This window comes from Brachyhypopomus gauderio, chromosome 10, assembly GCF_052324685.1.
Source record: "Brachyhypopomus gauderio isolate BG-103 chromosome 10, BGAUD_0.2, whole genome shotgun sequence".
In the NCBI taxonomy this organism is placed as follows: Eukaryota; Metazoa; Chordata; class Actinopteri; order Gymnotiformes; family Hypopomidae; genus Brachyhypopomus; species Brachyhypopomus gauderio.
Genome location: NC_135220.1, coordinates 4,565,015 through 4,590,988, shown reverse-complemented (window position 1 = coordinate 4,590,988; position 25,974 = coordinate 4,565,015). Strand labels below are relative to the sequence as shown.

Below are 25,974 nucleotides of genomic sequence, written 5' to 3'. Positions count from 1 at the left end.
TGTGTGTGTGCGCATGATGGAACCCCACCCTCCTCACAAGGAGAAGTATGTCAACCAACACCTCTGAGGTGTGTTTGCGAGCAGTGAGCATCACTATTCTAGATCACTCATAAAGATATTAGGAGATTTCTGTCTGAAATTAGGGAGCGAACAGTGAGGACCACAGTGCGGCTGGGTGGAGACGCGTAGCCAGACAGACATGATGGCTCTGGCGGTGATGACAGGGAGAGCAGGACCACACCTCCTGCAGGAGGGGAGAGGAGCCTCCTTACGCTAGCGTGACTTTGGCTGGTTAAGAACGGTGGAACGAGGCAGTGTATGAGCAGGTCAGTGTTTACGACCTGATGTCCCGTCACACCAGGAGGTACAGAAGCTAAATAATTAATGAACTGCTACATAACGTGAGGTTTCAGACAGCCGAGAGGTGTCCCAGCTCTGATTCTGTTTGATTTATGGCCTGTGCTACTGTATGTGTTAGCATCTTCACCATCTAATGTGCATGTGTGGCTGGTAAATAATACAGAAAATATTCATATTCAGTGTGCCACACTTGAAGATGTTTGAGTACCAAAATCTAGTCAATAGACCAGTATCCCTACAAAAATGTAGAATGTGTTATATGTGTTTATCCAAAGGGCAAAGCAGTAAATATCAGTGAATTCAGTGTCAGACATGGATTTCTTCAGACGGTGTGTGTGTGTGTGTGTGTGTGTGTGTGTGTGTGTGTGTGTGTGTGTGTGTTTAGTTTTGCTTCTATGTCTAAATGAACAGTAATGGACCATGACACAGTCACACAATAGGGCTAATGATCATAACACTCATCATCCATCCATAATTATCATATCATCCATAACGACCACATCTGTACAGCACATAATGTTTCCATATAGCAATCAAGATTGTGCTGGAATTCCTTCAAAGTATTATAAAGTATTATATAGTACATGCTCATGCTAACATAGGTGGTCTTTTATTTCTCCTGTACCAGTTAACAACTTTGTACCTGTTATAGCTTTAAATTATACAGAAGTTCGAATGCACACACACATATATCCTGTGTAAAGTGGAATTTGTAGATGCAGAATATAATAGAGACTTACTGTAAGTGCAGACTTACATGATTAATATGATCAGGTGTTTAATGTTGAACATGAGTAGTCAGTGTGACAGAGGATTATGAACGTTGTATGAGGGTTAATAACAGCATTCAGCTGTAAGGATCATTATAGTCATATGTAGTGTCATGCAGGGCGTGTGTGTGTGTGTTGCAGGGAAGATTACTTAAGACAAATACTGTTGTACAGGGTACACTGCCTGGGGGTGGCATTGTTGTAATCTCAGTTCACTTTGAAATGTTTGCAGTTATGGGTATTTGGCTGGCCTGGTCCCTGGCCCCTGGGTGAGAGGCACATAGGGAGAACTTCACCAGCAGTGTTCAACATTTCTCAGGATTACCCACATCCTGAATTTCCGCCTTTTCTTCTTTTTCCTTCTCGCTTTTCATCTCAAATGTTTTTTCCCCATCTTTGTATTCGACTAATTCAATCTCTCTCTCTCTCTCTGTCTCTCTCTCTCTCTGAGTCTGTCTCCTCTTTCTTCTCCAAACAGAATGAGGTCTTTATAGTGAAATATGGGAGGAATTCTCTCTCTGTCTCCATCTTTGCCTGTTGAAACAGATCTTTGGTTTCATATAAAACATCACAAAACATTCTTGCTTGCATTAAAGCACCAATAAATGATAATCGGCAATTCCCTTTTTCAATCATTTGTAAGATGGGGAAGTCAGTGGATGTGGAAGTTGCATTAGAACATTAGAAGCTCTGGCAACCGTAGCTTAATGGGGGGTCCAGTGAACCATGATGTAGTATTCATTCTCATGTGCATGTTTCATATTATTATTATTATTATTGTTGTTATTCTTGTTTAGATTGAATGATTTTTAAAACATTCTGTTATCTGCTAATTTAGCAGTTAACTAAATCTCCCAGTGTTTGGTTGCTATCCAGCCATGTGTATACATGCAGTGCACATCAGTGTTTTGAGGTGAAGGTGTAGAGTGCCTGGGTTTAATTGCACACCCTCAGGAGAGGACACGGAGCTCCAGGGACACACACTCCTTCTGCAGAGCAGGGTCGAGTGACTTACTCACCTCAGAACCCTGGGGTGCACCTATCCACACACTGACACCTTACAGCAGTGTGTGTGTAGGTGTGTGTGCGCAGGTGTGCAGGCGTGTGTGAGCAGGTGTTTGTGGGCATGTGTGCAGGGGTGTGTGCGCAGGGGTGTGTGTGCAGGGGGGTGTGTGTACAGGGGTGTGTGTGCAGGGGGGTGTGTGTCCAGGGGTGTGTGTGCAGGGGTGTGTGTGCTGTTTGCTTATCTGCTCAATTTTTGTTTTCTCTTTTTAAGAAAGCCATTTTAGGTTTTTGGGCTAGGGTTCCATGCCATTCTATATGCTCTTTGTGTGTGTGTGTGTGTGTGTGTGTGTGTGTGTGTGTGTGTGTGGTACAGATACAGACTGCAGCAGCAGAGGGTCCTTTTGTTTGAAACAAGGGGTTGAGCTATTTCCTCATTGACATTTAATTCACTATAAACAAGTGTGTGTGTGTGTGTGTGTGAGAGAGAGAGAGAGAGAGAGAGAGAGAGAGAGAGAGAGAGCATAAGAAGGAGAGTCTGTAGTGGAAGCAGAAGAGTGAGAAGGACTCTGACACTGGGTGGACATACTGGGTGGATATACTGGGTGGACATACTGGGTGGACATACTGGGTGGACATACTGGGTAGATATACTGGGTGGATATACTGGGTGGATATACTGGGTGGACATACTGGGTGGATATACTGGGTGGACATACTGGGTGGACATACTGGGTAGATATACTGGGTGGACATACTGGGTGGACATACTGGGTGGATATACTGGGTGGACATACTGGGTGGACATACTGGGTGGATATACTGGGTGGACATACTGGGTAGATATACTGGGTGGATATACTGGGTGGACATACTGGGTGGACATACTGGGTGGATATACTGGGTGGATATACTGGGTGGACATACTGGGTGGATATACTGGGTGGACATACTGGGTGGACATACTGGGTGGATATACTGGGTAGATATACTGGGTGGATATACTGGGTGGACATATTGGGTAGATATACTAGGTGGACATACTGGTTGGATATACTGCAGAGATGGACATTCCAGGTTCAGAAAGTAAAACTCCTTCCCATGATTTTACTCAAGCTTCTAATTAGTGCAATCCAGGTAAAATTAGTGGAATCAACACAATCCAGGAAGCCTGAGCAAAATCTTGGTGAGGACTTTTACTTTCTGAACCTGCGATGTCCACCTCTGATATACTGGGTGGACATACTGAGGAAATGTCTTTTAATTTAACGGAACGTCTGACGAAGAAAACAAAACATCATGTGTCATCGTGGCAACACTAATGCGTTACACAGAGGCATTACACACCAGTACAGCACATGTTACATTACACACCAGTACAGCACATGTTACATTACACACCAGTACAGCACATGTTACATTACATTACAGTACAGCACATGTTACATTACACACCAGTACAGCACATGTTACATTACACACCAGTACAGCACATGTTACATTACATTACAGTACAGCACATGTTACATTACACACCAGTACAGCACATGTTACATTACATTACAGTACAGCACATGTTACATTACACACCAGTACAGCACATGTTACATTACACACCAGTACAGCACATGTTAAATGTGAATGTTACCGGATGACCGCAGGAGGAACTGAGACGGGAGCCATCATGGAAATGTACGCACCGTAGTTGTGTATTATTTGTCCCCCAAATTTCCAATCACACTTTCCCTGAGTGAGTACTCAGATTCTTACTCTGCCCCCCCCCTCCCCAAATCAAATCCAAATAAACTATATAAACTAATTACTAAATAAACAAACCAACATGAAGCAAATACACTAGAACTCCCTTCATGAAAACCTTCGTTACTGACATGGCACTATATTATTGAAACAGGCATACTCGGCACTTCAATAACGGCTCTTTAGGCATCATCTGTCTGTCTGACATCAAATCTCTCAAGCTCAGCCATTTATATAGTTGGCCCAAACCATTGTCCCAAGAGTACACACTCCCGACTCATTGCTGGTGGTGCCAATTTTAAAGAAAGGACATTTCTTTAAAAATACAATATGAAATACAAATATATTAAATATATATATACTCTAATATATAACCCAAAACCCAAACAAATTACCCCCCCCACCCCACCCCCACCCCCAGTTGTCTGTTCCAATTATTAGCCTCTCATGGAACAGGCATTCACCCTATTATAGTGAAGACACAGTTTAAAAGATTTTAACTTTCAATTTAGCTATAAGAGCCGGGTAGACAATTAGATGAAATTCAATGCCCACATGTGTGCTTATGGATTTTAATTGGTCAGTTCATTTGGCTTGCAAGCATTTATTAGCATTTAAATGTCCAAATTAGGCTTTTCCCAGCCAGATACTCTTAATGGGTTCATCCAGTCCATATAAAGCTGTTTGTGAGCCTTGTTGTCTGTGGGTTTTGAGTTGTTGTGGCCACAGATGCAGGACTCAAGACCTTCTGTATGTCTCTCAGCCTTTGCCTGCTGTGTGTGTAAGCGCAGGTTATGGCAGTGGTGCCGGGTTAGGCCAGTTCACATCTGAGCAGAGGCTCAGCGGGCCTGCTGGCTATCAGGTGACAGCAGTCGTCTCAACCCTGAGTCCTCCATCTGTATGCCCTCGTCTCTTACTGGGGTTCTCTGAAGACCAAAAGAATGATAGACAGTTTCATTTATACAGGAAGCAAGTCCCACACCAACAAACACCTGTCATTTTGTCATCTTATCAAGACAGTCATTCATAATCCTATCATACTGCTTGTTTATATAAATCCTATGAAGGGAAATAAGATTCACGTTTATACTACGATGGCAAACACATCCCAGGCACATCATGAGCTGAGACTGTGATTAGTGAGAATCTGTAGTGTAGTTATGTGAAGAGACCCATGTAATAACAGGTACATGGGTACCTTGTGACGAGGTGTATGAGGACATGGTGTCCTGATGTGTTCTGACTGCAGTGATGTGTCCTGACTGATGTTATGTGTCCTGACTGCAGTGATGTGTCCTGAATGCTGTGATGTGTCCTGAATGCTGTGATGTGTCTTGACTGAAGTGATGTGTCCTGATTTCTGGGACTTTACTCTTTCCCTCAAGACGTGATGCTCTTTTACAGGCAAAACAAATTCTTTGCACTCTTTGGTTGTATTTTCTTTTCTCATATACATATAAATTTGAGAACAAATATACAGAACGCAAGCAAAACTCAGAACAGTTTATTTAAAAAATGTTCCAGTGACAAAATGTGTTTTACTCACTAAATGGATCCTTTGTTGTAAACAGCTCTGAGGAGGGAACATTAATTTGTCACGTTACAGCCCCAGACCCCTCCCTAAGGGCATGTGTATGTGTAGTCTGCGTCTATATATGTACTTCCTGTGGGTGTGGCTGTTTGTGTACATTTTCACCTGTCTCGTCAGTCTAATGTGTTACATGGAGAGATTGTTGTGTGTTTAGTATGTAGTGTGTAAGGCTGTCCTGTCCTGTGCTCATCTTTGTGAGTCCTACACGTGTTTGCTACGGTCAGTGTTTGCTACATTTAGTATTTGCTACATTCAGTGTTTGCTATGTTCAGTGTTTGCTACGTTCAGTTCCTCACACATCACACAATTACTATTTAAATGCTGTGAGATTAAAAGAAACGCTGTGACCCTTTGCAGCAGGATGAGAGAGTTTAGAATAAAGGCAGAGCACTTATTTTAAAGATATGCAGTCTGTTTTGAACACGTGGGACCATGAGATGACTTGAAGCCTGTAATTATAGCTTTTACTTCACATGGTGATACCTTTACTGATTTACTTATGATTACCTCTCTTCTGTCCATATGTATAGGGCTAAACAAATTAAATTAATAAAATAATGAACATCATACTTAAAAACTTACTACAGGATCTTTTTTCTAAAAGAATGTCTTATTTGGACCTGCTTACCAAAATAAAAGTCTAAGGGTTCAGTCCTTGTGGCTTATGCTTACAGCTGTAACACTATCACAGAAAGTTTCATATAAAAGGCTTCAGATCAGAAGTTGTCAGCACAGAGTATCATATAAAAGAGGGCATATGGGCATTTTTACTTTAAATATGAGATGCTGATATCCGGAGTACTTTACAAAACCAACCATTCTTTACTTGATCTAGAAGGTAAAGTATAAACATCAGATAAAGTAGTGCCCTAAATCTTCAGTGTCTTCCAAAACGACTACAGTCGTGGTACCTGTAAGATGATTCCACCATAAACAGCATTTGTGTTTAAACACAGGGTAAAGACCAGCGTGAGCACACGAGTGACAGGGCTGTGCGTGAGGGCACGTAAAGCAGCTGGTAGTGTGCTCAAAGCAGAGTAGACCCGCGTCGAGCTGGTGAGGGCTTGTGTTTATGTTCTCTAACTCATGTACACAGCACAGCTGTGTCCACCACTCTTATCTTTTTTCTGCCTTACTGGAAATCAATGTATTCTCTCTCTCTATCTCTCTCTCTCTCTCTCTCTCTCTCCCTCTCTCCCTTCCTCCATTCTCTCTTTCCCTGTATTTTTGGTCTCTATCTCTCCCTCCTTCTGCTGATGCTGTCACATTACCCAGGTACCCAGCTGCTGTGGTGTATATATAGAACCCTGGGTTTGGTTTCTTTTGTTCGGAGATTGTAGATGCAGCAATAACAGCATCTCTCTGGTGCTCCTGCTCTGTCCTGCTTAGCAGCTCCCTGCATTCTTTACAGCCTGTGTGAGTTGGTGCGCAGGACCACTGTTTCTGCACTAAGGTCTGTGATGACTTCACCTTCATGCCCAAATGCTGTAGATTACCTGCCACTGTAGACTACCTGCTGGTGTAGACTACCTGCTAGTGTAGACGACCTGCTTGTATGGACTACCTGCCGGTGTAGACTACCTGCTGGTGTAGACTATCTACCAATGTAGACTACCTGCTAGTGTAGACGACCTGCTTGTATGGACTACCTGCCAGTGTAGACTACCTGCCGGTGTAAACTATCTACCAATGTAGACTACCTGCTAGTGTAGACGACCTGCTTGTATGGACTACCTACCGGTTTAAACTACCTGCAGGTGTAGACCTATGCTGGTGTAGACTACCTGCCGATGTAGACTACCTAACGGTGTAAACTACCTGCTGGTGTAGACTTCACCTCAGTGCTCCCTGCAACACATTGCTAACAATCTGTCTTTCAAATGATAATTCATCTCTAAGCAACACCAGCACATTAGACCACACGTATCACATATCAGTGAATATCAGTACTGCCTGCCATGTGAAATATAAGTTTGGAATCCATCGTGATGCCACACACACACACACACACACACACACACACACACACACACACACACAGATTGATAGATCCTTTGCGGTCCTGCATGAGGTAAAAGCTTGATAAATGTGGCCCTTCATATTTCTAATGTTGGGCTGAATTTATTCCTGCCTCACTGACAGCAGCGTGCTCTCCTCTGCCAACCATGGCCACTGCTTCCAGACCCTGGCACACAGCCAGAAGCCACTCAACAAACAGAACCAAACTGTACCTGTCCGGTTTAGCAACAAGCAGGACAATTTAAACAAGCAGGGCAGGAAGTATATGCAGCACCACAGTGCAACACAAGGTTAAAACAAGACAACTATTAACAGAGGATATGTAAACCTAGAGTGTTCTGGAAGAACAGGAAGATAAATAGATTTAACCAAAGTACCACAGCCACCACACTCATATTACACAGATATATTATGATTGTCTGATGTAACAGCTATGACATAACAGGTGTGAGTTACAGTATAAGAGTTATTAAACTTATAGCTCATACCATGGCAATAACAAATAGCCATGATGCTTTTGCTGAACATTATATTTTATATTCATATTAAATTTAATGAATATTTCATATCCTCTTAAATTAAAAGTCTAAAGAAAATTGCTGCAGTAATAACATAATATTGAAAATGAACCAGATTGAGAACAATGTTGGTGAGCCAATCATGAGATGCGGGTATAGCTAACGAGAACTAACAAGAACGGATATAGCTAACAAGTTCCCCTAGAAAGTTACATTCCCACTAAAACATCTTAGAAAGCTCTTTGATTTGCTCCAAATTCTATGCTAACTTGTGCAGGAAAGGAGAATTCTAGGAGCACCTATGTTTAAATAATCTGTAGCACACTGAAATGTAACCTGTGTAATGGAGGCAGTGGTGAAAAAGGATATCAGCACTGAGGCAGACTTGCAGTTCAGTTCAGCCCCATGTAGGTGAAGATACCACAAGGAAGTACCTATGAATACAGACAGAGAAAGAGAGAGAGAGAAAGAGAGAGAGGAGGGAGGGATGGAGAGAGAGGGGGAGATGGAGGAAGAGAGGGGGAAGAGAGGGGTAGAGGGAAAAGAGGTGTGGACTGTGGGGGTTGGGAGGATTGGGGGATGGTGAAAAGAAAAATTGCGTGTGCTGCAGGAGTCACAGGGTTGCTATGGCGACTGCAGAAGAGGGAGCGGCATATACACATTACACATATGCGCTTGCGCACAGACTCTCTCTCTCACACACACACACACACACACACACACACACACAAATGCATATATATTCAAAATTTGTCATTTGTGAAGATGTTATTAACCTCCCTCATACAATCTGCATATTTAATACACTGTATATTAAATCATTAAGTCCTGCAAATTCTTTGTACACTGGTTCATTTAATTTCATTGCCTTATATTTATTTCAGTAAGATCACAGAGCAGATTCAGTCTCAGTCACTCCCAGTGTTTAATGATGTGCCCAGCAGCCAGTGTGGGAGGAAGAGAGATTTATTTGTGCTTCACATCCTTCCAGTACGAACAGCAATTCTCCAGAAATTCTGCAGATCTGTGTCAAACACCACGATTTCAACATTTTACTGGTGGCAGATTGTAAGCTTGAGGGCTTTCCAACATCTGGACATTAGGACAGACAGGCAGACGGACAGAGGCCCCCGACTGTTCATCTCAAGCTGCTGTAAATGAGTTCAGTGGCAGTATGGGAAACACAATGTGGGAAACTGAACGGGTTTCTCACAGGGTTAGGCTGAAGAAGCGCAAATAACCATAGACAGATAGACATACAATTTAAGAACAAATACAACAAGTGCTATCTACTGAGTTAGTGCTCATTTAAGAATTCAACAAACAGGTGAGTGTTCAGTCTACGTTTGAAGATGGCAAGAGACTCTGCAGTCTGAGCAGCTAATGGATGATCATTCCACCATCTTGGAGCCAGGACAGAGAATAGTCTGGAGTTTTGTCTTCCGTGAGACTTTAAGCCTGAAGTTTCGAGTCGAGCCATGCTTGAGATTCGGAGAGTTGGTGGTGTTATCAGCATTGCAATGATAGGAGATATCATGAGACAAAATAATGTCACCAAGGAAACGAGTATATAAAGTGAAGAGAAGAGGGTCTAGGACTGAGCCTTGGGGGACTCCAGTGGAGAGTTTACATGGATTGGATGTAGATCCTCTCCATGTTACCTGATAGGAACGGTCTTCAAGATATGACAGGAACCATTTCCAAGCAGAGCCCGTCACACTGAGGCTAGAAAGAACAGAGAGGAGGATGTTGTGGTTGACCGTGTCAAAGGCTGCAGTAAGATCCAGAAGAATTAAAACTGATGGTAGCTTGTTAGCCTTGGCAGCATGGAGCTTCTCAGTGACTGCTTTGGGGGCCGTTTCTGTTGAGTGTGCCTGTTTGCCAGACTGATTGGGATCATGAGTTGGTTCTGAGTGAGGAAGAGAGATAATTGGTCACAGACCACTCGTTCCAGAGTTTTTGATAGAAATGAAAGAAGTGATACCGGTCTGTAGTTGCTTATGTTCGAGCTGTCAAGTGTTGGCTTTTTCAACATTGGTACCACCCTTGCCGTCTTGAGCATGGTAGGTACATGACCCAAAACTAAGGAGTTGTTGATGATTGCTGAGATAAATGAAAGGAGATCTCTACATTTTTTGTGGAAGGAATTGGAATCAGCGGGCACGTAGTAGGATTGGTGGAAGTCAGAAGTTGATGTATCTTGTCTGAGGATAGAGGGGAGATAGAGGGAATAGAGGGGTCATAGAGGGAATAGAGGGGTGATAGGTTAGAAATACTAGTAGGAAGGTTGGGAACAGGGGATAAGGACTGACGGAGTGCTGTAGTCTTCGCTTCAAAGAAGATGACAAAATCTACAGGAGTAAGAGAGGATGGAGGAAGGGGTGATGGAGGGTTAATGTGAGAAGAAAAGAAAAGAAAAAGAACAGAAAAAGAAAAGATGATAATCCACACTGTCAACCTACTAGCCATGAATTTCCCAAAAGAAGACACCTTTGAGCTGTTGTAAATATGTGAATCTGATTTTTTCTGGTTAAATGAGAACAGGAAGAATGGCGTTGGTATAAAGAAACTGCTTTCATGAAGTTTACATCTTACCACTGAGCTCTCTGACCTCAGATACAAGGAAAGGAATACATCCTGGATACTATTACATTTAGAGAGGGAGGGAGGGAGAGAGGGAGGGAGACAGGAAGTGGGAGAAAGAGAGGAAGGAAGAACATGTAGAGAGAAAAAGAACAGAAGTGACAGAGGGAAATCAAGACGATTGAGTGAAATCACAGCACCTCTTGCAGCAAAATGTCACTGCCCGAGTGAGCCATCTTACACTATATAATAATAATAATAATATTATATATGTTATTTGTTTTCACTGCCACTTATGGAAGTAGTCATGTGCCACATTAGCCTGCACTTCAGCTCTGAACATCTGCCACATGTCCAAATGCTCCTCTATACTCACAGCACTTCAGTTACTCCTCTATACTCGCAGCACTTCAGTTACTCCTCTATACTCACAGCACTTCAGTTACTCCTCTATACTCACAGCACTTCGCAGTTACTCCTCTATACTCACAGCACTTTGCAGTTACTCCTCTATACTCACAGCCCTTCACAGTTACTCCTCTACTCCTGTCATAAATGTCCCTAATTACCCCATGCCCTTTACACCTGTACAGTCTCCAGGTCTTTCACAAACATAAACAATCTGCTGCCCAGTGTCACGCCAGCTCAACGTCCTTCAAATAGACTTTATTGCTGAAGTGGTTGTAGTGCTAAGTGAAACCCTTCAAGTTGACAAAGACAGATTTACTGACTTGTTTTTGTAGTGCTGCTACCATGACAAGGGACTGTTTGAGTGGAGAGAGAGAGAGGGAAAGAGAGAGAGAGAGGGAAAGAGACAGAGACAGGGGAGGAGAGCACACTGTATTATATGCCTGACGTGCCAGAGAGAGGGGCTCTGTTATACAGAGAGTGGATGGAGCTCCCTCACTGACACTGGAAGAGCGTGGGTGGAGGATGGTGTGGGTGATGGCTGGGGGGGGGGGGGGGGGGGGGTTATTATGCATTTACATAATCTGCTACTTCCAGGAACTGCTTTGGCAAGAGCTGACTGCTCATTCGGAGGCATCATAAATTCTTAAATCAGAAACAGAGAGACAATAGAGCCATGGATTTTACTCTCTGTGTGTGTGTGTGTGTGTGTGTGTGTGTGTGTGTGTGTGTGTGTGTGTGTGTGTACATATAAAAATTTGTAAAAGATTTTTTGTAAAAGGGTTTACAGTCAAAATTGTTCATTAAAAAAGATTCACATTCTGTAATTGTTAATTTCATTACTTGTTTTACATTTTTGGATGTGGTTTCATTGGTTTCACTTTACTATTGTTACAGCCTGTGTTTATTTGATAAGCATCATTGATGGGTATTTATCCACTTGACATCTGTTTCGGGGAAACTGGTCCTTCTCTAGTGTCTAATCCGTGAGGTTCTGATGAATTCTTAACAAAGCTGCTTCGTCAAAGCTGGAGGAAGCGTTTTGTTAGCAGGATATGATGATACATCTTTTGAAAGAGTGAAAGGAGCATGTTGTGACAGGCTGGGGGGAAATTAGTGCAGTTGTAGACTGTCATGGAGGAGCTTGTCCTAATGAAGAGGGAGGTGAAGGAGAGACACAATGAGTGAATGCTTCATCTTAACCCAGCTTCTGTTCACGGGGCCCCTCTTGGGGCCGTAAGATTATGCATGGTTATTAAGTTATCGTGGGAAGGGTCCCCTGAGAGCTGGGGACTCATTAAAACCCAGCCGGCCCAGGAGTGGGGTAGAGAATGAGGGGGTTCTTCGCGTTGGCATAATGGGGAAATACTCCGCACACTCAGGCTGAGAGCTGGCCTCCCCACCTCAGGACACCACCCAGGAGGAGATCAAACACCTACTTAGGAGGTGGGTAGTGTCATCGGGCCCTGTTTTGGGTGATCACCAGAAGGAGCAGCTCAGAAGGATGGTCCTGTGACTGACCGACACTTAGGACGAACTTCTTAGCAAGCTCTTTCAGTTTCTTTCTGCAGAAAGTCTTTGACTTTCTAAATCGGCAGGATAAATAAAACTGCTGGATAAATAAAAATGATGAATAGCCATTGAGCCTGTGTTTTCTTTGAAAACATGAGCCGTTTTTCCAACAGACTGGAATATCCTGACTTTTGGTCATCGTTTAACTGATATCCATTTGATTCAGTAAAGGAAACGTAGGCTGATTGTTAGTGTACATACAATTATAGAAATACAATATTTCTATACATAGGACACTAAAAATGCACACACATGCATATATTACACACACACGGCCACTTATACCGGTCCACTGGTTTGAGGCAGCACAGGCACCATGGTAACAGGACATCCCCTGGGAGGAGGTCTACGTGGGGGGTGTGGTCAAGGCAGTAGTGGGGGTGTCGCTGACGTGCTAAGTGGAGGGATATCACCTTTCCTTCAAATGCAAGAAAACGGGTTTAGGGTCACGGTTACGGCACAGCACGCACAGAGATGGCACAGTGGAAACAGAGAGAAGTTGAGGTTGCTCCTAACGACCGTCCGGTTTAATGCTATAACCCCATTAGGCCCTGTTTCCGCCTCCGTCAGCCTGCCTCTCCAGATGGGAGACAACCATCTGGCCGATGGCCAGACAACCATCAATATTTCACTTTTACTGGAACCCGTTTGGCCGTATGTATGACGGGTGAGGCTTGGTTAAGTGTGGGAGTGCTTATGGCCGTAAAGGTTTAAGTTCAGTAAAAGACTGTGATAGATGCACTGCCCTCTGAAAGGCCCGTGCCCATCCAAAAGAACATGAATGAGCTGTGTGCGTTCGTCTGTGTGTGTGTGTGTGTGTGTGTGTGTGTGTGTGTGTGTGTGTGTGTGTGTGTGTGTGTGTGCGTTTGTCTGTATGTGTGTGTGTGTGGAAGGGGGGGGGGTCTCCTGTGAGGAGATACCCAGGGAGGTCCTGTTGCCATGGCAACAGAGACAAGGAGTTGCTCTATGTGATGTTTCTGGTTTCCTGTTTATATGTGGGAGGGGGTCACCTTTCACTCAGGAAGCCTTGCCCATTTACATTATTGGCAGATGCATGAAGCACAAAGTTCCAGGCTGTTGATGCAGAGCAAAACAAACAAACAAACTAGCAAACTAACTAAACAAACAGTTAAGTGTGTTTGTCATGTACTGTGTTATCATGTTGAGTTATCATGTAGTAAACACTAGTGATTCACTACTCACATGGGCCTGATTCAACACTCACATGGGTCTGATTCACCACTGACATGGGCCTGATTCACCACTCACATGGGTCTGATTCACCACTCACATGGGTCTGATTCACCACTCACATGGGTCTGATTCACCACTCACGGGCCTGATTCAACACTGACATGGATCAAAAATGCAACTCCTGGGATGCACAAGGAAAGAACACCACTGACACAGAAAAAAACACAAAGAGACATGCACACATAGGCACATGCATGCACACACACACACACACACACACACACACACACACACACACAGGATCAGATTATAAGGGTTAGTGGAGGCGCCAGAGAAGGAGACATGTCCAGTGAACTACAGCTGGACTGTATCGGAAGCAGTCAATCAGTCTGAGGTGGACAGATAAGACAGGAGCGGATTAAAATTGACATACACAGGGGAGAGAGGGGACGTTTAGAGGACAGGTGAAGAGCAGCACAATGAAAGACACCAGAGACACCACCCCATATATCCGGGGGACATCCTGACAGACGCACTGCAGCCACCACTGGAAACCACAATGACAAAAACATCAGAATTGCCACCAGAAAACACCAACAGAAACATCATGACCATGGCTAGTACATTCTGAAACTGTACCTACTGCTAGAAACATCTGAAGCCCTTTCTATCTGCTCCCAGAACCTCGTCAGCCCTTCTGATTGAGAGTAAAGCATACAGCTAAACTAAAGACAGCCACAAATGTTATCGGGTCTGATCGTGTTTGCTCTATTATTTCTGCATTACTGGTGGGAGGATTTAATCATGAGGACAGAACTGGGACAATGTTTGGAGTGTTACTGATGACACCATGCGGTCTGTTATTGTTCTCCTGCATGGCCCATTCAACCTTCAAATCAAGGTCACTTCATCAGACTGACAGCTTCATTACATATTAATGATCTCCATGCATGGATATGTTATTCAGCAAGCCCATTTAAATTTGGAATAGTGCCATAACACACACTGGGCATTCCAAAATATACATACCTAATAATCGACATACATAATTACTGCACATTGTAATACACAGAATATGTATAATACACAGAGGTGAAAATAAAACAAATGAAAATTAGGATTTACTGTTAGGGTTGTGCTTGGAGATTTTATAAAGCTATTGTTTATGTGCATGTGTGTGTGTGTGTGTTGTGATATATTGCTTTTAGCTGAACTTCACACTAATAAATTTAGTTGTGCATAAGTGTGTCTTACCACCATATATCACAGAAGCACCATAAGAGTTCAGGGGGGAAAGGTGTGTATAGAGTGTAAGGGTGTGTTAAGGTTATCAACACAATGATTTCTCTTCTGTTTTGTCCATTCTCTGTGCGTCACGGTCTGTCTCTGTTCACCTCTATGTCTCCATCACTACCATTCTGCTGACGGAGAGTCTCAAGAGAGGGTCGGGGTGGGGCTCGGGGGCGGGGCAGAGATTAATGACCCCTCCCTCTCCCTCTGTCCCTCTGCAGTCATGTCCCCACCCCCTCCCATTTTACCCAGTGGCACAGCTGGTGTGTGTGAATATTTAATGAGCTGGACACGCATGCACATACTGTCACATGCACACATGCACTCAAAGTCCCAGTAATGAAAGGTGTGCATACAGTCAAACATTACCTCTCACATATACACACACACACATACACACACACCCACGCGCACACACACACACACACACAACACTCCCTCAACACCACATTTGGCTTATTTAACATGGTAACGTATGTGTGTGTGTGTGTGTGTGTGTGTGTGTGTGTGTGTGTGTGTGTGTCTGTAACATCCCCTAAGGCAGAAACGACCAGGTGTTTTTGGTTCTAGGCAGGGGGTAGGCACCCCCCCACACATAGCTTATCTCACTAATGCAGCAATGGTAATGGGAATGTGTGTGCAGGCAAGCATGACTTCATCTTATAAATAAATCCAGATCCACTCTACTGAGCTTAAGATTTGACACAGACTGAAAATAAATCTGACCACTGGTGTGTGTAGCTCTAGAAAAACATTTAATACTGCAGCTGCTTCTCATGAGTCCCACTGTGTTGAAGAACTTAAAGAGGCAGTAGATTTCCTCTCGGGGGTAATAGATCTCACACCAGAGGCAATAGATCTCACACCAGAGGCAATAGATCTCCTCTCGGAGGCAATAGATCTCACACCAGAGGCAATAGATCTCCTCTCGGAGGCAATAGATCTCGCACCAGTGGTGGTAGATCTCCTCTCGGGGGTAATAGATCTGGCACCAGTGGTGGTAGATCTCCTCTGGCAGGTAGGGTTGGTGCTGGGACCAGGGTGTGTGCATGTTCTCAGCAGGGAATTGAAGACTGTGTGTGGTTCAGAGGTCGTAAATGACTACAACATTGTATTGAACGTGATGTGAATTGGGTCCTTCAAAGCAGGGGTTGGCAGGCGGGTGGCCACTCTGGTGACGGGGGACATGGGCGTGTAATTAGGGTGTTTTTGTGGGGGTGTGAATGAGGAGGCACAGATGTCAACACTGACTTCATTACTTAGCCCACCTGGACATTTCCAGCACAATGTCATTTGGAAATAACATTTGCTTGACCGGTGTGGGCCTAGAGCAATGTGTAAGTGTGACCTCCTTTATGGATCAAATCAATAGAGCTATTTTCTTAAATGGGAATTATGGTAAAAGCAAAAATCCTGTTACGCTGATGGTCTGATTATGAAAGCCTGACGGAACCTTTATCTCCAACGTGCCAGACAACATCATCCATGTTTGCATAAGAAGACTGCAAAAGAAACTAATGTCCTGTGGGAAGTGATGATGAACACTTAATTAAAGACAGGAGGGATGGGAACACAGACAGAGAAAAACAGGAGGGATGGGGAGACAGAGACAGAGAAAGACAGGATGGATGGGGAGACAGAGACAGAGAAAGACAGGAGGGATGAGGAAACATTAGAGGCAGAGGCTAGGGAGCAGAGAAAGGCCAGGCTGATCTCAGAGCAAGTAGCCCTTATTCAGAGAGGCTTACTGAGATGATGAGCGCTGGTCTCTCCTCAGATCAGTTTAAGTGATTGAGCGCTGGTCTCTCCTCAAGTCAGGTTAAGTGTTTTCTTTTGTCCAATCAATCCGAATATAAGAGACTTAAAGTGTGTGCGTGTGTGTGTGTGTGTGTGTGTGTGTGTGTGTGTGTGTGTAGAGGCACAGCAAGAGTATTTTCTGTGTGTGTGTGTGTGTGTGTGTGTGTGTGTGTGTGTGTGTGTGTGTGTGTGTGTGTAGAGGCACAGTGAGAGTGTTTTCTGTGTGTGTGTGTGTGTGTGTGTCTAGAAGCACAGTGAGAGTGTTTTTTGTGTGTGTAGAGGTGCAGTGAGAGTGCTTTCTGTGTGTGTGTGTGTGTGTGTGTGTGTGTGTGTAGAGGCACAGTGAGAGTGTTTTCTGTGTGTGTGTGTGTGTGTGTGTGTGTGTGTGTGTGTGTGTGTGTGTGTGTGTGTGTGTGTGTGTGTGTGAGAGAGTGTGTGTGTGTCTGTCTGTCTAGAGGCACAGTGAGAGTGTTTTCTGTGTGTGTAGAGGTGCAGTGAGAGTGTTTTCTGTGTGTGTGTGTGTGTGTGTGTGTGTGTGTGTGTGTGTGTGTGTGTGTGTGTGTGTGTGTGTGTGTGTGTGTGTGTGTGTGTGTGTGTAGAGGCACAGTGAGAGTGTTTTCTGTGTGTGTAGAGATGCAGTGAGAGTGTTTTCTGTGTGTGTGTGTGTGTGTGTGTGTGTGTGTGTGTGTGTGTCTAGAGGCACAGTGAGAGTGTTTTTTGTGTGTGTAGAGGTGCAGTGAGAGTGCTTTCTGTGTGTGTGTGTGTGTGTGTAGAGGCACAGTGAGAGTGTTTTCTGTGTGTGTGTGTGTGTGTGTGTGTGTGTGTGTGTGTGTGTGTGTGTGAGAGTGTGTGTGTGTCTGTCTGTCTAGAGGCACAGTGAGAGTGTTTTCTGTGTGTGTAGAGGTGCAGTGAGAGTGTTTTCTGTGTGTGTGTGTGTGTTGTGTGTGTGTGTGTGTGTGTGTGTGTGTGTGTGTGTGTGTGTGTAGAGGCACAGTGAGAGTGTTTTCTGTGTGTGTAGAGATGCAGTGAGAGTGTTTTCTGTGTGTGTGTGTGTGTGTGTGTGTGTGTGTGTGTGTGTGTGTGTGTGTGTGTGTGTCTAGAGGCACAGTGAGAGTGTTTTTTGTGTGTGTAGAGGTGCAGTGAGAGTGCTTTCTGTGTGTGTGTGTGTGTGTGTGTGTGTAGAGGCACAGTGAGAGTGTTTTCTGTGTGTGTGTGTGTGTGTGTGTGTGTGTGTGTGTGTGTGTGTGTGTGTGTGTGAGAGTGTGTGTGTGTCTGTCTGTCTAGAGGCACAGTGAGAGTGTTTTCTGTGTGTGTAGAGGTGCAGTGAGAGTGTTTTCTGTGTGTGTGTGTGTGTGTGTGTGTGTGTGTGTGTGTGTGTGTGTGTGTGTGTGTGTGTAGAGGCACAGTGAGAGTGTTTTCTGTGTGTGTAGAGATGCAGTGAGATTGTTTTCTGTGTGTGTGTGTGTGTGTGTGTGTGTGTGTGTAGAGGTGCAGTGAGAGTGTTTTCTGTGTGTGTTTCCTAAAGTGTTCCTGTATGTCATACACTGCAGTCATCACCACTGTGATCAGTGAGCCCATTAAAGCATTCAGTGATGTTTAGTTAATTCTACAACATCCTAAATGATAATGATGTAATTAATAATGGAATACATGGTGAAAGTCATTCTTCATTCTCTTTGCCCTCTTTCCACTCCTCCTTTTTCCATCCCACGTGGGCTGCATTCTGTTCCTCTCTGTACCCCTTTTTCTCCGTCTCTCTATGCTCCACCTTTCTTCTCCTTTCTTTATGTCTCTCTATGCTCCACCCTTCCCATCCTTCCATCCCTGCCCCCGTTCTTTTTCACAGCAGAAGGGGCGTGGCCAACAGAACCGGATAAGACCCACTTCTGCCTCGTATAAACCCAATTGTCTCTAGACACAACTACACTTACACACCACTGCAGTGGGTGTGTGAGAGTGTGAGCGAGTACACGTATGAGAAACACAGGACGCTCATTTGATGGGACAGTGAACAATGCCGCCAAAGCAGTGTCTACCAGCAGCCACTAGAGGGCAGGGAAGAGCCCATGGACTTCAGCTTCAGATTCTTCTTCCTCTTCTTCTTCTTTCCTATGTGGGACAAACATATGGAGCTATCCAGATACCCAAAGGCTGTGAGTCTCCCTATTTCCTGGAGTAGAGCTGCATGCCGTGGGTGAAATATAACATGCATCTGTGACTCTTCTCCATTTAGCAATGTCGGCGAACACTTGTTAACGTCCTGCATGGTTTGGGGGTGACATGTTTTTTTGACAGAAGAAATCTGTCATTAGGAGCATCTCAGCTTGGGCCCAGAGCTCACAGAGAAACTAAGCTGAAAAGATCTGTAGTTTGTTAGAGTGCCATGTGCCCCTCTGCACACCTAACACAATCACACACACACTGCTCTACTGGATGGGCATTAGCCTGTCTTGGACAGCTACAGGTACATCAGAGATAGCATCTCATCTGCAGTCATTTCACAATCACAAGTGGGAGAATATTTAACATGTGCATAAACTCGTGGGCTTTTCCTGAGTTCCCAGACATCTGGACTCTTTAAGTATCATGACTAACATCTAATTATTAGTTTAATATGTTTAGTTTGCAACTGCGGTTAAATCTGCTTCTACTCATCATTACCCTCGCTGCTCTTACCAGCAGTGGTAGTTCAGTGCGTTTCAGGACTGTGGCTCAGGAACTTTGTTTAACGTTTTATGAATTTATGAGTGCACCAATACACTGTACACATTGGTGCAGTTCCATAGCAAAAGTGGTTGTGTACAGTAAAGTATGAACATTACGTGTGATATCTGAACTACAGCATCCACTACCACTTGTGTTTGTGAGCCTGTTTAATCTGAGCACCTCTTCACGCTGGCGTGGGAGTCATTACTGCATGTGCTGATGTTCTGATCTGTTCATCATGTCTTTGTCTTCTTTTCCCTTCTGCATTCTTGTGGTCTGAAAGACTCGACTCCCAGCCGTAAGTGTCCTGGCTCTGGTGTCTGGTGCATCCAGAGCTTTTTCACTTTGATTTTAAGGTTCTTGGTTGGTTTCACTTTGAAAGCAAAAGCTGTGATAACAAAGCTGTTCTACTTTTCACTCCTTTACACCTCAGACATTCAAGGCTGTGTAACTGGTAACCGTGTGTGTAACTGGTAACCGTCTGTGTAACCCTCCCTGTAGTAACACAGCTTCCAGTGATCACGTTCCAAACGGAGTCTTACACAGCCTTCCACCTGGATGACGTTTCTCTGGTCTGTGAGGCCAGCGGCACCCCCACACCCCGGTAAGTCTTGGCCCGTTGGTGCTCATCTGTGTCCATCAATCTCTCTTTCGGCCAGTTTCCAATCTATTGGTCCACCTTAACATTTCTAAGTGGAAAGATCAGGGCAAGCAAAGTATTTACATTGTATAATGCCACGTCCCCCAGTCAGTCTGCTGGTGCAACTGGTCTCTCCATCTGCGGAGGGCAGTTAGTTTCAGTGTGAAACCTGCTGCCGTCTGTGAAGCAGGCAACCGTGGAAAAGCCGCGGTCAGCTTCACGAGAGTCACGATTGCTGGCCACTGCACCATCACCACTCACTCAATACACATCTCTTTATTAGAAACCCAAGCCAAAAATGTTAATTGAATTACACAGTCTGCCTTTCGTCTAAATGGCTCAGCCTGCTGTTTGTCTAAACGACACGTTTGAACCTTGTGACCTTCGCACTCCCGTGTATGTGTTGTGTTTTGTGCTGTTGTGTATCGGGTTGTTATCAAGTTAATGGGTGACCACATGAGTGCAAAACAAAGATGAAAAATGCCTTAAGCGGATGTTGGGTGACCGTCTGCAAATACATGTTCATGTCCAGAGAAAACAAGCCCTGTTCAGAGAAAACAAGCCCTGGGTGTTAGCCAATAAGAGTCCAGGCCAGTCCCTGGCCATGGTGTTCTGGGGTATATACGCAGTTCAGAGGTCAACCAGGCCCTTTCATGCTACTAGTAACCAATATGAAAAACAAGACAAACTCACACCCATCCCCGGTGCTCTGAGTGGGATCATTAGCTGCCACACTCACTCACACGCTCACTCACACGCACGCACACACGCCACTCCTCCTGGGGCTGCATGTCTGTTAGCGCTGAGGCCCCTAAACTGTGTCTCTTCATACATTCATGCCCACTCATCTGCTGCTTACTTAAAAAGCTTTCAGCTTCCACTATTCATCTGTGGTTTCCTCATAATGCTGTAGATTGTTGTCTGTTGTCCACTTGTTCCTAAATGTGTGTTCACTGATGACCTTATATCTTATCTATCTTTTATCTCTCTCTCTCTCTCTCTCTCTCTCTCTCTCTCTCCGTTGGATCCTGATGTGGCGTCTGGTCTCTGGTCGTCTTGTAGGTATCGGTGGGTGAAGGATGGAAAGCTCTTCAGGGACGAGTTGTTCAGTAACGGGAGTCTAACAGCAGACAGCGAGAGCGATCTGAAGTTTTACCAGGGAAAATATCGGTGCTACGCGTCCAATGCTCTGGGGACGGCAGAGTCCGAGCTGATCGAGCTCATTACAGAGCGTGAGTCTCCAACGCCTGCTCTCTCCTCCTCATGGCCTCCTCATTTTGCGCACTTTTATATATATACACATATATATAAAACATCTGTGTGATTAGTGAACATTTGTCTGACTTTGAGAAATCCTGTTAGCACGATCTCTGCTGAGTCTGCTAACTTGCTAATGTACTAAAAGCTAAATCTTCTGCAAGGGTATGTGGTGGGGTGTGTCCCAACGTGTCCTTACTGAACATGAACACATGTAGTGCAAGTGCTTTAGCTGATGTGTACAGGAGAGAGAGTTGGGGTTAGGAAAAACTTAAAAAAACACCAAAAATGAGAGAATGTCACTGCAGAAACATTACAAACACTACCACTACTAACACCAGCACCAACACTACTAACACCTGCACTACAAACACTAGCACTACTAACACCTGCACTAGTAACACCAGCACCTGCACTACTAACACTAGCACCGCTAACACTAGCACCAATAACGCAAACACCACTAATACTACTAACACCTGCACTACTAACACTAGCACCACCAACACTACTAACACCAACACTACAAACACTAGCACTACTAACACCTGCACTAGTAACACCTGCACTAGTAACACCAGCACCTGCTCTACTAACACTAGCACCGCTAACACTAGCACCAATAACGCAAACACCACTAGTACTACTAACACCTGCACTACTAACACTAGCACCGCTAACACTAGCACCAATAACGCAAACACCACTAATACTACTAACACCTGCACTACTAACACTAGCACCGCTAACACTAGCACCAATAACGCAAACACCACTAATACTACTAACACCTGCACTACTAACACTAGCACCACCAACACTACTAACACCAATAACGCAAACACCACTAATACTACTAACACCTGCACTACTAACACTAGCACCACCAACACTACTAACACCAACACTACTAACCATGATGTTTAGTTGACTCCATAGAGGAAAAATGCAATGGCCCACTGTCTGTGGCCACAGGTATGGCACCTGGACCCACACCTGACTCAGCCTCTTTTTCACTAAGACAACCATTACTTAGTAGCAAGGCTGGCATGATGTCACTCAGCAGAGGTTGTAGGAGAAAGAATGTAGGAAACCCTTCTGAGTGGACATATGGGTAATTTAGAGCTCAGATCTGACAAAGGAGGGAAACGTCTTAATGAGTGTGTATGTGTGTGTGTGTGTGTGTGTGTGTGTGTGTGTGTCACAGCCACCCCCACCTTGACCAAAGAGAAGAGAGTCCACAAGACAGTGACGGAGGGGGACAGCGTGGTCCTGCCCTGCAACCCCCCCAAAAGTTCAGTCACTCCCCAGATCTACTGGATGGACAAGAGTGAGTTCATCTTCCCATTAGCTAACCCAACACTAACCCCAACCTAACCCCAACCCCAACCCTAACCTAACCCCAACACTAACCCCAACCCTAATCCCAACCCCAACCCTAACCCTAACCTACCCCTACCAATAACCCCAACCCTACCCCTACCATAACCCTAACCCTAACCCTACCCTACCCTACCCATAACCCTAACCTTAACCCCAACCTAACCCAACCCATAGGCTAGCTATAGTCCTGCCCTGGTCACGTCCGTGTGACCCCACTACAGTCCAGTCTGATGTAACATCTGTCTGTTGATCCCCCAGAGCTGCTCCACATTCAGCAGAGTGAACGTGTCATCATCGGCCTGGACGCCAATCTGTACTTCGCCAACACACTGCTTAACGACACCAGAAACGACTACAGCTGCAACGTGCGGTACCTGCCTGCCAGAACCATCCTACCCAAGGAGCCCATCTTCCTGAAGGTCCTCTCCTGTAAGTGATACCTCAGTCCCACCTCCTGACATGCGTTACTAACACCCAGAACTGCTAGCTCATTGGCTGCTAATCAGAACACTAATTGTAGCTTATTGGCTGGTTTACTGGCTATGATTCATAACACTAATTGTAGAGTTTCTACTGAGACTTTCCCAACACATAATTAAATCAGCAATAACAGGCAAGGCCATTCTCAGCGGGAGCGTGGTCCTGTTCAACAGATGCTCTCCTGCCCTGGACTCACACAAGTGTCCACTCTCTTCTAAAAGAGAATTACTGGGTTGTTTCTTTCTCCTCTGAACACAGCATCGTCTTGTTATGGAATAAAGTCTTGGATGTGATCCAAGATGGCAGATGCGTCAGGATATGGCTGTCCTCCAACATGGGGCTGCTTCATTATTATATGTCCTCTCGTTTACTCTGTTTACTCACAACATCCATCTAAACATATCATCAAATGGTGGTCCTTGTAATGTTCACTAAAAGAAATACCAAATTAGTGTTTCATCTCCTTCTAATCCAAATGAAATACACAGGATGAAATATAAGGAGGTTCTTTGCAGTTTTCAATCTGGGACAATCAAACCCAATAATTAATAATAACACACACATTTGCAAACACGCACTGTGAAGCCAAGATGTATTAAGACAATTCAATAGCAACTGTAGATAAACAATAACAAACCCTTCACTATTTTAATATACATGTAAATAGTCAATGGTGTCCAAATCAAGCCTCTCAGCTCTTTCCCAAAAAAGCCAAACCACAGTCTGCGCTCACAGTTCCCTATTAGATTAGCCTCTGGTTTAAAAATACTGGAGTAGCATTACCAGGTTAAAATCACCTGGTTTTTCACTCTTTGGTTTGAAGGTTGCTGATAGTCTCTTCAAGTGAGGTTGGGTTGTAGTTCTTGTGCTGAAGGTCCCCCAACATGTTCTAAACTTCTCCTGAAAGTGAAAGTGCTGGTAGATTTCGAACCAAATAACAAACAAGCAAATACTGTATCTCCACATAAGAGCTTTTCAAGAAAAGAGATGAAAGTTTCTCAAAACACCAGTGACACAGGTGTAACAAACTTCTCAACTTGTTAACAGGAGATGTTGCTTTACTACTTTACTACTCTAACCCTGAACCTAGTGTTAAAGAAAGTGCCCAATACTCGAACACTGACCCCTACTGGAGATCAATAGAATAACAATATGACTGTCTTTGTGATCATGTCATTTTCATTTTCAACAAAGATGGAGAGAACCTCCACAACACTTTTTCAGTAATGACAAGGACAAGCGTTGTGGTGGTGGTTTAACCCTGCGGTTGTAGCTAGACCCGTGAAAACATTACATGACAGTCAACACTCACCAAGGAGCTGGACCAACCAGCTTTGGGTTTTAATTCAACTTGTCACATGACTCTGGACCTGACAACAGTTGCCACATAAAAAAAACATGAGTACTGCAGACACGTATCCTAACCAGCAGCGATCCGTGTGACACAAAGCGACCCAAGCAACACAGAGAGACTCACGTGACAGGTGGCGTCCCACGTGACACGCGGTGACCCACGTGGAGAGTGCTGCTTCACTGATCTCGCTGTAATTAAAACTGAACTCCTGCTTCCAGCGGACCGGAGAAGTTCTGCGGCTGAAGGCGTCATGGTGTCTGAAAAGTGACTCTCTCAGACGCTCACTGGTCTGCTTAACAATCTGCTGTATAGCATGAACCATATTTGCAATCAAAAATTCTTGGGTTCGATGTTACAACCCAGTTAGTATATGAAATCTTTAAGATTTCTCATGTTGGCAGGGAAGATCACAAATGACAAAAAAATGTATGACTAAACGTACCCTGTAGTGAAACAGTCATAGCGCTAGGGCTGAACGATTAATTGCATTTGCGATAATTTCGCGATTTTTTAAAACGCGATTGTCTAATCGCACAGGCTGCGATTTAAACTGGTCACGTGACTTGGGAGCGAGCCGAGCCGAGGACGAACGGAGCAAACCCGAGCAGGAGGCAGGGAGGTGGAGAAGTGAAGTTAACACAGCGCACTTTAACTTGTTGCACAATGGCTTCAGGCTCGACAGAAGCTGACACAACTGAAAGTCTAATACCAAAGAGGGGCAGCACATAAGTTGTGTGAAATTACTTTGGCTTTTAAAAAAATGCTGCTCAACGTCAGGTACCCTGCAAAACATGCCTTGCTACTGTTGCTACGACGCGAGGTAACACTACAAACCTTCAGCTTTAAAAAATAACCACAAAGCCTCGTATGATATTTGTAAGGCTAAAATGCCAACGACCAGTGCTGCATCTTCAAATACGCCAAAGTATTTCTCTGCGCTTATACAGCTTTAGTATGCGGTGAGCAGCGAAATACCGTAAAATCACGCATATAGGCGCAATAAGATTTAAAGCACGGATGAATCGCGAAAGCGCGGATAGCTTGACCGCGGTCCAGCAGACAGGGTTCACTGACCGAACCGTTTGAAAGTGTAACTCCTTATGGATATAATTCGAAGCGGCACGCTGAAATAACTCGGGCAGTAACGGAGTTCATAGTGAAAGATATGATGCCCGTTAATATAGTGAACAAGCCCGGCTTCATGGCTTTGTTAAACACACTGGATATGCGCTACCAAACGCCCTCACGCACATATTTTAGCCAAGTTGCTATACCTGCAGGGTTGCCAACTC

The 25,974-nt window shown here is 44.4% G+C and overlaps 1 protein-coding gene and 1 long non-coding RNA gene across 7 annotated transcripts in view; one reads left to right on the top strand and one right to left on the bottom strand.

Annotated features, from left to right (window-relative positions):
* l1camb (L1 cell adhesion molecule, paralog b) overlaps positions 1-25,974 on the top strand; it is a 40,726-nt gene that overhangs the window by 307 nt on the left and 14,445 nt on the right. For 3 of the 5 annotated variants that reach the window (XM_077018911.1, XM_077018912.1, XM_077018909.1), the window contains exons 2-7: positions 18,709-19,015; positions 19,852-19,866; positions 20,070-20,172; positions 21,271-21,440; positions 22,673-22,795; positions 23,107-23,277. In XM_077018911.1, coding sequence (XP_076875026.1) covers positions 18,877-19,015; positions 19,852-19,866; positions 20,070-20,172; positions 21,271-21,440; positions 22,673-22,795; positions 23,107-23,277 — 721 coding nt within the window. In that variant the 5' untranslated portion in view covers positions 18,709-18,876. The remainder of the gene's footprint in view (positions 1-18,708; positions 19,016-19,851; positions 19,867-20,069; positions 20,173-21,270; positions 21,441-22,672; positions 22,796-23,106; positions 23,278-25,974) is intronic. The other 2 variants (XM_077018910.1, XM_077018913.1) reach the window with 2 other exon arrangements.
* Positions 4,328-24,893, bottom strand: LOC143525235 (uncharacterized). 2 transcript variants are annotated; one of them, XR_013133593.1, is made up of 3 exons: positions 24,806-24,893; positions 24,641-24,698; positions 4,328-4,816 (listed from the first exon to the last, which is right to left on the bottom strand). It is a non-coding gene; the product is annotated as an uncharacterized LOC143525235 (long non-coding RNA). The 2 variants fall into 2 exon arrangements; XR_013133594.1 differs by lacking the exon at positions 4,328-4,816 and adding an exon at positions 24,018-24,228.